The sequence below is a fragment of the Vanessa tameamea genome, chromosome 13, assembly GCF_037043105.1.
Source record: "Vanessa tameamea isolate UH-Manoa-2023 chromosome 13, ilVanTame1 primary haplotype, whole genome shotgun sequence".
Lineage (NCBI taxonomy): Eukaryota > Metazoa > Arthropoda > Insecta > Lepidoptera > Nymphalidae > Vanessa > Vanessa tameamea.
The window spans coordinates 3,051,018-3,063,303 of NC_087321.1; the positions used below are offsets into that span (position 1 = coordinate 3,051,018).

General features: G+C 34.5%; 1 protein-coding gene across 1 annotated transcript; it reads left to right on the forward strand.

The window, feature by feature from the left end:
* The first annotated feature begins 2,887 nt into the window (after positions 1-2,887).
* On the forward strand, positions 2,888-12,286 carry LOC113397924 (NFX1-type zinc finger-containing protein 1-like). Its single transcript, XM_064216691.1, has 14 exons — positions 2,888-3,635; positions 3,900-4,113; positions 4,479-4,524; positions 5,015-5,249; positions 5,463-5,627; positions 6,199-7,065; positions 7,367-7,522; positions 8,042-8,189; positions 8,510-8,593; positions 9,403-9,677; positions 10,270-10,416; positions 11,168-11,342; positions 11,560-11,702; positions 12,144-12,286. The coding sequence occupies exons 1-14, from the start codon at positions 2,964-2,966 to the stop codon at positions 12,207-12,209; spliced, it is 3,393 nt and encodes a 1,130-aa protein (XP_064072761.1). The 5' UTR covers positions 2,888-2,963; the 3' UTR covers positions 12,210-12,286.

Here is a 12,286-nt window from a genome sequence, read left to right on the forward strand (position 1 = left end):
GTGATCCTTAAATATTATGTTATATACGTTATATTAACTTAAAATAAGTATAATATTTACGTTTGGAATATTGAGTTACAGTTGAAGTATTTCGAGATAGAATGCAACAAGAAATGAAGTAGGTCTAAGAATGATACAGTATCTTAAATGATAGTAGTACTTCAGTAGTACTGTAGTGTAGTAATGAAGTAAAGTTGTTAGTTTATTCAAGAAATAAAGAGAAAAAACATCTACTTAATAAAAAATTAAAATTTTTGAATTTTACAGGAATTCCTTGTGGAACGTAGGTCTTCACTGAGAAAGGATCTTTAAAAATTCATCTTATTTAGTGATAGTGCCACGCTGCATTCTTTCGGGATGCAGCCAAATGGGCACTCCCGCGGAAGTACCACTCTCTCAATAAAAATCGGCGTAAAATGGTAGCTAAGGTAAGGTAAATTCTCAAAATCAAAATATACTTAATTCAAGTAGGCTTTTACAAGCACTTTTAGATCGTCATTTTACACAGTATATTAAGTGAAGCTACTACCGGTGTGGAATGTAAATTATGTTATCCTGCCTGGAAGTTCATCTATATATCTATATATATATAACCTCCTTTCCTCTTAAAACATGATGGTTGAGCAGAATTTGGTTTTATTAGCCCAGGAGGGTACCATCAGCGATTGCGGTCGAGAATCCCTCTCTAAGCATCCATGTTCAGGACATACACCACCGAACAGGGATGCCCAGGCTACCCTCCGAATTCTAAGGGGACAATTTTGCGCTCGTCACTATTCGGGGCATGCGAAGCAGGTATCAGGTAATCAGGTATAAGGCGGGTTGCCTTTTACCTTCGCTGTGGACTTCTGCAACATAAAGGGGCTCGACGCCGATTACTTTCATCTTGAGACGTCGAAGGCGGCCTTGCTCTTTTTTACCGAAACCCAGATATCCTCTCCGGCTGATACCACATTATACATTCCTTTTTACCGTGGGCTGGGGTATGCGAATACATCACATATGATATCTGCTCTCGTCCCCTCGACTGTCTTGAAGGGCGAGACCTATCCAGTTTGGCTGCATGGAGACTGCGATGATCATCTGCGAATCCACACGTGGCTATATAATTTCCCATAGTAGTAATACTGAAACTAGTCGACTGATTGAGCACGTCCAATTAGCTAGAGATTCCGTGCTGCAGCAGATCCCATCCGCAGATATCGTAATTCTTGGCGATTTTAATGCCCACCACACCGAAAGGCTTGGATCAAGCATCATGCTGCTTTATGTATACTTGTCGAATAGCCCAGTGGTAACACCACATGAATCTAAATGAATTTAAATGTTGGCAAGAACTACTAATTTATCAAAACCTTAATTAGCTTTTATAAGTCTCCTACTGAGCTGTAAAGGAAAACATCGTGACATAACCTGCAATTGTGTTGTAATAAATGAAAATTAATTATACTCCTAGGACGGAGTGTCCTTGGAGTATAATAATTCATTTATTTAAATTTACCTGCTTTGAAGATTACCCCGAAAAACAGACAGACAGACAAAATTAAAATAATGTTTGTTTTGGTTTTAGTAACTTGCAAATATATTAGCTATAACAGCAGACATTGCAATATTATATATAAATAAAGAATTATGAAACTTATTTCTAATCAAATCAAATTCCTTTATTTATTGTGTACAAGTATTACACTTACTTATTGATTGTCAAATTAAATACTATCACCGGTTCGGAAAAGAAAATACCCTGATCTGAGAAGAATCGGCGAAAGAAACTCAGCTGGTCTTTTTTTGTCAATTCTATTATTTACAAATATAGGATATGAAAACAAATAGCCTGGAGGCGATTGTTTCATTCCCAAGGTGTGCTATCAACCATAAACTCACTAATTATATAGTAACGTTTCGCAACAATTTCGTTCTTTAACAATTTTTTAAATATGGCAACAGAGGCATTTTGATCCCGTTGTAGAACAGTATACATTGCCCCTCAAAAGAGTTTTTTTTTTATGTTAGAGGTGGCAAACGAGCAGGAGGCTCACCTGATGGAAAGTGACTACCACCGTCCATGGACCTCTGCAACACCGGGGGGCTTGCAGGTGCGTTGCCGGCCTTTCAGGAAAGAGTACGCTCTTTTCTTGAAGGTTCCCAAGTCGTATCGGTTCGGAAAAACCGCCGACGAAAGCTGGTTCCACAGAGTGGTTGTGGGAGGCAGAAAATGTCTAAAAATCGCGCTGTTGTGGATTTTGTCGATTTTTAGTTACTGACTCTATACCAGTCTATGCAGTTGAGTAACAGGAGTAACGAGGTTTGTTCCTCGTACCAATGCTATGATTATCACAATTCATAAAATCATTAACATTTTTCCGTTCACACATAAAATTACAGAATATATATTCAGAAGCAACAGTTAATATATTCATTTCTTTAAATTTATACCTCAATGATTCTTTAGTTCCTAGGTTATAGATTGCTATTTGTATATGTATATCAAATCATATTATTATAAAAAATTACCGATTTGCTATTTATACCACCGAGTGTCCCTTTGGGATGGAATTAGACAACAAAGGATCTATTTTAAAGGTTATATCTACTATCAATCTATATAGGTAACACGAAAGAGAATTCTATAATTATTTCTTTGAACTATTGTCAATCTTCGAAGAGAAAATCTGAGTTTTTTTTTTTTAGTTTTAACTATTAGAAACATGTTAAATGCTGTATTTATATTTGGCATTCAAGTATTAATCATTTTCCACTTGATTTAAAAATATAATATGTATAATTTCGAGATGATTTAATTTAAAAAAAAAATCATGCGTCTGTACAAGTTTTGAACGAAGTCTTACTGTCACAATGACGGGTAACAATTCATGACGTGTGACATAAAACGTATTTGCTGTTTGTGACATACGCGTACGTACATACAAATAATAAATACAATTTTAAATTTTAATTTTACAATGAGTGAAAATAGCAAATCCCTTCGAATAGACTGGTTTGATGGAACAGTTATAGAAGAAACAAGGCCTAATACGTCACAGTTTTCTGAAGAAGAATCCACGGAACCTAAACCTTTGCCTAAATTGCAAGACATAGAGAAAAAACCAATAGGTTTTAAAAGATTAAACGATATATCATTTTTAAATCCACCACTTTTGAATTTGGAACTGTCCAATAGGCCAGGGTTTTGGCTACTTTTAAATGGGGAATTAAAAGGAGATTTTATCGTGTTATTAGTAAAAATATTCAGATCTGTATACAAGTCATTAGAAACAAATGATAAGTCGAAAATTGTTGTTCTATTAAGAAATAAATTTGAAAAGTCTGACTTTTTGGTCAAGTTAACGGAATATTTGAAAGCTTTGCCACAAGTCAAAACAGTTGATAAGCGAATGAATACAAAATTATGGGATGATGTTGAATCATTTTATTTTTCTGTCGTTGACTTTTGTGAATCTATATTTTTATTCGGTGGGCATACCAAAGAATATTTAAAATTATTATATGAGATATTGGAAACAACAGAGCTGAGTGCAATTGGTGTCCAGGAGGAACATATGGAGCCAATTAATGAAAGGTTTTATGAAAAACAACTTCAACTGAAAACTGCACTTCAAGTATCAATTAATGAAGTATGTACCGCAATATTTAACAGTTTTAAACTTGTCATATAAACATAATATTTAAATAATAAAAAATAATAAGTCAGTACTGCAAAGGATAAAAAATATTATAGAAGTAATTAATCCAAAGGTTTTTTTATACTATTTATACTTGATTTTTTCTTTATTATTTTGCTAATACCAAAAAATTTTTTTTTTCAATTTTATAGACAATACATAGATGTTTTGTATGTCACAATTAACACTGTTTAAACATGTTAAACATAATTACAGGATCAAAAAGCTGAAATTGAAGTTAAAAATGATGACCCCAACAGCTTTAGAAATCTTAACATTTTTCCAACAAAAGCAGACTTACTTGGAAATAATAATGTACAAATTGTACCGAATATAATTAATGGTGCTTACACTAGTGTTGAGCACTACTTGGACTTGCAATTTAAATTGCTAAGAGAAGATTGCTTTGGACCACTTCGACAAGGAATATGTTAGTAAAACTATATTTTACTAATTCAATGTTTGATTTATGTTTTTGTGCTTAACAATATGATAATATAATATGTAAATTTATAACAAACTATAACAGGAAGTACCTTTACCCAAATAAATATCTAAGTATCTCTTCATGCAACAAAAGATGATAGTAAAAATCTCCAGGCTCCTTCTTTTTAATCTTGTCTCCTCCATCCCATGTGACATTGGCAAAATAATATGTGCTTGGTTGCCACATCTAAAGCCGTCAAACACTTTTCCTAAATTATTCCCTATTAGATTAAGAATACTGATAATATTGATCGGGATATTCTTCAGACACTAATAATGACAGTTAATATCACAGTATTGTATTTTTAGGTAAGTACATGGAAAATCCGAAAAAAAGGCGACATGAAAATATTAGGTATGATATCAACTGTGCCAAGTCAATTTCAATGGCAGGATAAGTAAATAAACAAACAACTTTAAGATTAAATTAACGCGATGTAATTGATCTTGAAAAACATTTAAGTAGTTAAGTTGAAAAATATTGCTATATTATAAAGAACTATTTGTAGTGCATAATATAGCAAAGTTATGAGCATATTGTATGGGATATGTAAATAAGGTTTATTTATTTTGTCCTCCTTCAATTGAAGTATACTATAGAAATTATTTTTCACCTTTTTCTCTTTATGTGATATTGTTCCATTACTAATTTATATATTTTATTATTGGTGTCAGCCTATAACTTTATTTTAAATAAATAATACTATAATTATTATTAAAATAAATTACCAATATCCTATTAATGAATGCCAGATGTATAGTTTATTTTATAATTAATTTTCATTACAATTGACGCTGACAGACTGACTGAATTTATTTTTTACTCAGTTTATCCTTAATTTTAGAGTGTATCCAAAGGTGCGTGTGATTAGAACATATGTTAGTAATAATAAGGTGGGCTACCTTGTTGATATAGCATGGAGTGAGCGCCTCACTAATGTATCAGTGGATTTCAAAAACTATGCTTATAACAAAAGGCTCATGTTTGGTTCCTTGTTACTGTTTACCAGTGATAACTTCCAGAATATTCTATGTGCTTCGGTACTAGATTCGAGAGTGGAGCTACTGAGTAATGGTTATGTAAGTATACAACAATGATTGAATATTATTTTTACATAAATTTAAGTAATTATGACACATTCATGAATACAAACCTAGATCCATAAAAAGTCATACGTTTATCTGGTCTGGCTACAATTCATCTGGAGGTAAAGAGGACTTGTACCACTCTATTACCTCAAAATCTATTTTATTATATTCAGTATTGCCACTAGTAAAAATTATTAATTTCAGATAGCAGTATCCTTTGATAGTCCAATGTCTAATACTATATTCTCAGAACAATTCCTTATGGTTGAGAGTGAAGTCTTCTTTGAACCTTATCATAGAGTTCTGAAAGTATTACAAGATGCCAACACAGATGATATGCCGATGAAAAAGTATATTGTTGATGTTCAGGTAAGAATATACAGAATTACATTAAGAAATACGTTTTTCGTAGTAAAGCTGACATTTTTCTGTAAAAAAAAACTTCACTTTATAACTACAGGAGCCAAAGAAAATGGACGCACTTTTAATAGTTTAACGTAACGTTATAGATAGGGTTTTAAGTCAACTCTTATAGAAACTTATTTTAACGCTTTTTTTTTTAAGTTAAAACAATATTAACAATTCAAACTGACAAACATTTTTTTTTTAATGTTATCGGTAGGCGGACTAGCAAATAGACCACCTGATTGTAAGTGGTCACCACCGCCCATAGACAATGGTGTTGTACGAAATATTAACCATTCCTTACAACGCCAATGCGCCACCAACCTTCGAGAACTAAGACGTTATGTCCCTTGTGCCGGTAGTTACACTGGCTCACCCTTCAAACCGGAACACAACAATACTGAGTACTGCTAATTGGCGGTAGAATATCTGATGAGTTGTGGTACCTACCCAGACGGGCTTGCAAAGTTGTTCTCTTTGTCATAACTGACTTTCAATTTTAAATTTCTAGTTTGCATTTTTAACTAATTTCCAGAGAGAAACAAGGCCACCCGCCTATCTAACATCTGAAACAATTTACAGCATAGAAAATGATAAATCAGAAGAAATCTGTTTTCCAGTACTCAATAAAGACCAGTGGCCGTCAGAAATATCATTTGATCTAGATGTATCTCAAATGGACGCGTACAATTTCGCCCTTACAAGAGAATTCGCTGTGATACAGGGACCTCCTGGTACTGGAAAAACGTTCTTAGGGGTCAAAATAGCTTCAACACTTCTTAGGAATCTGTCCTTTGAAGGGACACCTATGTTGATAATTTGTTACACGAATCACGCCCTAGACCAGTTTCTTGAAGGCATACTAAAAGTTACAGACAGTATAGTCAGACTGGGAAGTCAGAGTAAAAGCAAGATCTTAGAGCCATATAATTTAAATAACATGAGGCTCAAGACGAAATCAAAATACTCACATCTATACGCAAGTAAGAGATCCGAATTGGAGAGAATATTTAAAGAGATGACAGAAGTACAGGATGATTTAGAAAAATGCGAAAAAGAACTAATCAGTTATAAAACAATAAAACCTTATTTGAAAATTTCTGGAAATTTACTAGAATTAAAATGTTCTGATGAGGATGCTATACTGGATTGGCTTTTTAATCTAGAAACAAATGACGAAACAGATGAATTAGACGATTGGGAAAAGCAGTATGATGAAGTAAATGTAACAGATAAAATAGAAACTTGCTTTTCTGAAGAATGGGCTCTAAAAGAAATAAGTTCGATGCGCAATAGCATCAAATACGTCAAGGATATGTCAGAAGATTTGAAAGGAGAAACGATTATAAATAAATTCGAATTACAAATCGAGAAAATTAATAATCGACTCAACTGTTTTAAGGTACGGTTTCGCTAATAATTACGTGTTCAAATGATGACTCATAATAAATAAATTACTGTATCTTAATTTAGAAGGTAAACTCTTTTTACAACGTGAATTTTCGCTAAGAGAGTTTTTTTTTTTAAATTCAAAGTTAAGGGGTCTTATTTTTTGTAATTGTTTTTATTTCGGTTATGCGATTAAAATATATATATATTAAAATAAAGTAAAATCAGAGATTGTAAATATAATTTATTTTCAGCCGTTACATATAAAGAATAAAATGGTACCGTAATTTTAACATTTATTTATTTATTTTCAGAAATATATGGCATCTAATTATGTAGATAAAGAAAAAACCAAGTTACAAGAAGTCACTGACCCGTATAAGCTGTCGCAAGATGAAAGATGGCGGCTTTACTCGAATGCAGTTGAAGTCGTCAAGAGCGATTTAATGGTCAAGCTTAATGATTTAATGGTAAAATCCTTTGCTCTTATATAAAAAATATCTAACTATTGAATCCGTGAATTTATTTGTTATTAATATATCTATATCATTTATTTTTTTAATCGTTACTGGAGTTTTTGATGAAGTATTTAAATTCCGAATCGATGGTTTTCGAACTTTAAATTTAATACGACGAATTAAAATTTCCTGTAACAGTTGAACCCACGCGATTTACCTGTCTAAACGCGTCCGTTGGCCCGCTGGTAGTTATTCTTAACGCTGTTCTACTATTGTCATAACTGGACTGCCTCGTTGGTCTAGTGGCTCGATATAGGTCCACAGATCCCGGGGTTCTGGGTTCAAACTTCCGAAAGATCGGGCCGACAAAAAGCCGGTTTATCTGTCGAAAAATTCTATGTAACGGCCCGAAGTATAGAAGTCGGAAGCGTGTACGCTTCCGTGCCTCGGAAAGCACGCAAAGCCATTTTTCCATTCCGTCGGATAAGAGTAACGCAATAGAGTGCACCCGAGTCGGCCACCCTCGCGCAGGCGCGGCGCGGCGCGTGCGGCGCGGAGCTGCGCGCGCAGGCGGCGGCGGCGGACGGCGCGCTGTGCGGCGCGGCGCGCGTGGTGGCGCTCACCACCTCGCTGGCGGCGCGGCGCCACCTGCTGCTGCGCCGCCTGCGCTCGCCCATAGGTACGGCCCGGCTTCGTGTTCGAGGTTGCTAGCGATTGAAGTTAACAGTGAGCTTTCGAACCCGAATTAAACGCCAGTGATCGCCGATTCTAATTTCTAAACAGATATATAAATTCTCTTGACATCGACGATCTATACCTACTGTAAGATCGTTTACCCATCGACGCGCATCAAAAACTACCGAGTCTATAGCTGGAGTTTGGAACATAACTTATTGTATATAGGTCCATCCCCATGTCAGAGAAATTTGTAAATTGAAACTTACCCGTCCGTAGTCGGTTCTGAGTTTATGTGTAATTTAACAAAAACTAAATTTACAGTCATCGTGGAAGAGGCGGCTGAAGTATTGGAAGCTCATATCATAGCGTCCCTGACGAGTAAATGTCAGCATTTAATACTTATAGGTATATATAGTAATTAGATTCAAAATATATAATATCAAATATTTACATACTATCTGCACGAAACTAACTCCAGACTTTTTATTAAAACAATCAATATATAAGCATGTATAATATTTTTATAATTTTTTAGTAACATATTTATGGGAAACCAACGGTCACATATTAAACTCAATTGCGAATATCAACGGTTAGGTGATAGTACTCGAGAGGAAATAATATTAATATAATAATACTATGACAATCCACCAGTGTTTCAATTAAATCTATGCCATCATGATAAATGAATAGATTAAACAAATATTATTATTAACAATTGCTGCTTAGGGACCATCCATTTATTACGTAAGACTATTTTCGCTAGTTTTTGACCCCCCCCCCCCCCACCTAATATAAGAAAAAATAAGAACTGGCCGACCCTCTTACTCCCTGCTTAATATTTATTATATAAGAATCTAAAGGAGAAAATGAATACACGTTTGGTTTATTTTTCAAATGTGTTTAGTTGTAAATTCAAAGGTTCTAAAGGTACGCATCCGAGCGAACCTCAGCAATCGCGCGATTTACGCGTTTTTTCAAATAATTTTAATTTTTTGATCTAACGTAAGAACTATCGAAACTCCTTCCCATCCCCTTGTAAGAAAACATAAGACATGGTGCACCCCCCTTAACTAAGATGCATCAAGGAATTGTCGACAAGTTTCGGGAAGACTGGTGATATCGGCAACGTGACTTTCACGTAGTAGACCAAACATATTTCGAAACGTGACTAATACCATGATGATCACTAATACCATGATGATCTTTTTTAGGTGACCATAAACAACTAAGACCAACCGCAGCACATTATGAATTAGCAAGAAATTATAATCTAGAAATTTCTCTATTCGAACGTATGATACGTAATAAATTACACGCACGTACTTTGACCGTACAGAGACGGATGCGTCCACATTTCGCTGAACTTTTGGTGCCCACGATATACGACAAATTGGACAGTCACCCTAGCGTCCTGGCTTATCCTAAGATAAGAGGAATGAAAGACAACCTGTTTTTCTTTAGTCATGAATATTTGGAAGATTCTGAGGTAGGTGGATTTGATTTACAAAATCTATTTAAATAAGCCGTCATACATTATCACAAATTGATAAGTCTCAATAACATATTTACATGTAAATGAGATTGTCATAAGTCCATGCTTATTTAAAAAAAATAACAGCAATATTTTCTCTCTTAAAGTATAAGTTTGGAGTTTATTTCGCCGCGCTGGTCCAAGGCTGGTTGGTGGATGGATGCAAATTGTTCATTGTAATAATTATGTTCCGCACAGGTGGCTAGTCTCCTTGAGAGTCGCTTCCGTGGCCGAAATCGATCATATTTATTATATTCATATGTCATGTACCCAAAAGGTAAAAGGGATCCCAAGAAAAGGTATTTCTAAGACTCCGCTGACGGTCCGTCTGTCACCAGGCTGTATCTTATGAACCGTGATAGTTAGACAGTTGAAATTTGTCACAGATGATGTGCAGGTTTGTGTCTGTTGCCACTGTAACAACAAATACTAAAAAACAGAATAAAATATATATTTGAGGAAGATACCATACGACAGATATGATTTTTTGCCGTTTTTATAGATAACTCACTTTTTATATTAACATAATATTTTTTTTAATTTCCAGGGCTTAGACGACAGTTGGAGTCATAAAAATACAAGGGAAGCTGAGTGGTGCGTCTCGTTGGCTAATTATTTGCGTCGGATGAAGTACGAATCGAATGATATCACAATCTTAGCAACGTATACCGGACAAGCCACCGCCATCAAGGAGGTAATAATGCTGCTACTATCTCTACACGAAGTTTCTCTAGTTTCGTCTTATTAGTCGTTCTTTAGTTTCTATAACATATTTAAATATTATGTTTAAAAAATTAGACTTTTACTGACATTAGACTCAATACAAATAATATAGGTGATATTAAACCGTGGATTATTGAGACGATCTCCGTGGTCGAGTAGTGTGTACACCGGTTTTCATGGGTACGCCCGCCACTCCGAGGTCCCGGGTTCGATTCCCGGCCGAGTCGATGTAGAAAAATTTCACTAGTTTTATATGTTGTCTTGGGTCTGGGTGTTTGTGGTACCGTCGTTACTTTTGATTTTCCATAACACAAGTGCTTTAGCTACTTACACTGGGATCAGAGTAATGTATGTGATGTTGTTCAATATGTATTTATTTATTTTTATATTGATGGAAAAAAGTAACGGTCTTTGGTAAGTTTGTTAGGAGATGAAAAATTTTGCCTTTTGAACACTTTTTATATGGTATATTTTGGCGGACGTACAAATGGGCCACCCGATGGTAAGATCACCATAAACAATGGCGCGGTAAGAATTATTAAATATTCCTTACCACGCCAATGCGCCACCAACCTTAGGAACTAAGATGTTATGTCCCTTGTGCCTGTAGTTTTAGTAGCTTACTCACCCTTCAAACCGGAACACAATAATACTGAGTACTGCTATTTGGCGGTAGAATTTTCACATTTATAGCATTACTAAGTTAATTATGTACAATACAGATAAGTAAGAAATATCCCACACTTCGGGACGTTAAAATCACAGTTGTGGACAATTATCAAGGGGAAGAAAATAAGATTGTGATATTGTCTCTGGTAAGGAGCAACAAGGAGGGCAGTATTGGGTTCCTGACGGCGCCCAATAGGATCTGTGTCGCTTTATCTAGAGCCAAGGAAGGTATGTTTAAATTGTCTATGTTTTATTTGAATCATTCAAAATAGTTTCGTTAGCGTCAGGTTTTTTTTTAAGCTTTTGTCCTAACTGTATTCTAATGAACTGCAGAAAATATGCCCAAACAAAATGATACGTGATATCCATAAATAACAATTATATGTTAATATTATTTATTCATATTCTTCATAAAGTTATTAAATTAAATTGTTTTTTTTTTTAGGTTTCTACATATTTGGTAATATGAATGTCCTACAAGCGGCGAGTCCAATATGGCGGGATATTAGAGATAAATTAAAGGTACAAAATGCTATTGGGAAAGAAATACTCCTGCAATGTGACAAGCATATGGATAATACTTTAAATGTAGGTATACAAGGTTCTATTCAACAATTTTATTTGGTAGGGCGTGTTTTTTTGTTAACGGTACATGTTTGAATGGTGCTGATTTCATATTTAGGATTTAGATAATTTTTATGATAAATAAAAAGCAAATAGGCAATCTGATGGTCAGTGGTCACCACCACTATATTCGCGCTGTAAGAAACATTTATGACAGCACTAATACATTTATGAGACAACCATTAGGTGGCCAATATACTCGTCCGACTACAAAAACAAAACTAAATGGTGAGTGGTACCCACCGCGAAGGCCTACTAAGTTTATCACCGAACTCGTTTTGTTCGTTATTCTCAAAATATTCTCAACTAGTAAATTTAGTAATAAATAATGACAAGTTCTTAAGCCTAATTCAACGTTTAGGATATTAAATTAAAAAAATATTCAACGGTGAATTTTTTTTTCAGATATACTCCGTTAAAGACTTAGACGATTGCTTAGAAGGCACATGCTTCAGAAAATGTAAAAAATAATTGTTAATAATTTAATATTTCCAAATGTCTATGAATATTTAAAACTATATTTACACTGTAAATAAGTCATACTTCTG

What these genes read in the sequence shown, in the direction of transcription:
- LOC113397924 (XM_064216691.1), top strand. Translation starts at nt 2,964, where the DNA reads ATGAGTGAAAATAGCAAATCCCTTCGAATAGACTGGTTTGATGGAACA. An exon ending in AGGCGACATGAAAATATTAG is followed by an intron (nt 4,525 to 5,014) that starts GTATGATATCAA and finishes CCTTAATTTTAG; the next exon opens with AGTGTATCCAAAGGTGCGTG. An exon ending in CCGCCTGCGCTCGCCCATAG is followed by an intron (nt 8,190 to 8,509) that starts GTACGGCCCGGC and finishes CTAAATTTACAG; the next exon opens with TCATCGTGGAAGAGGCGGCT.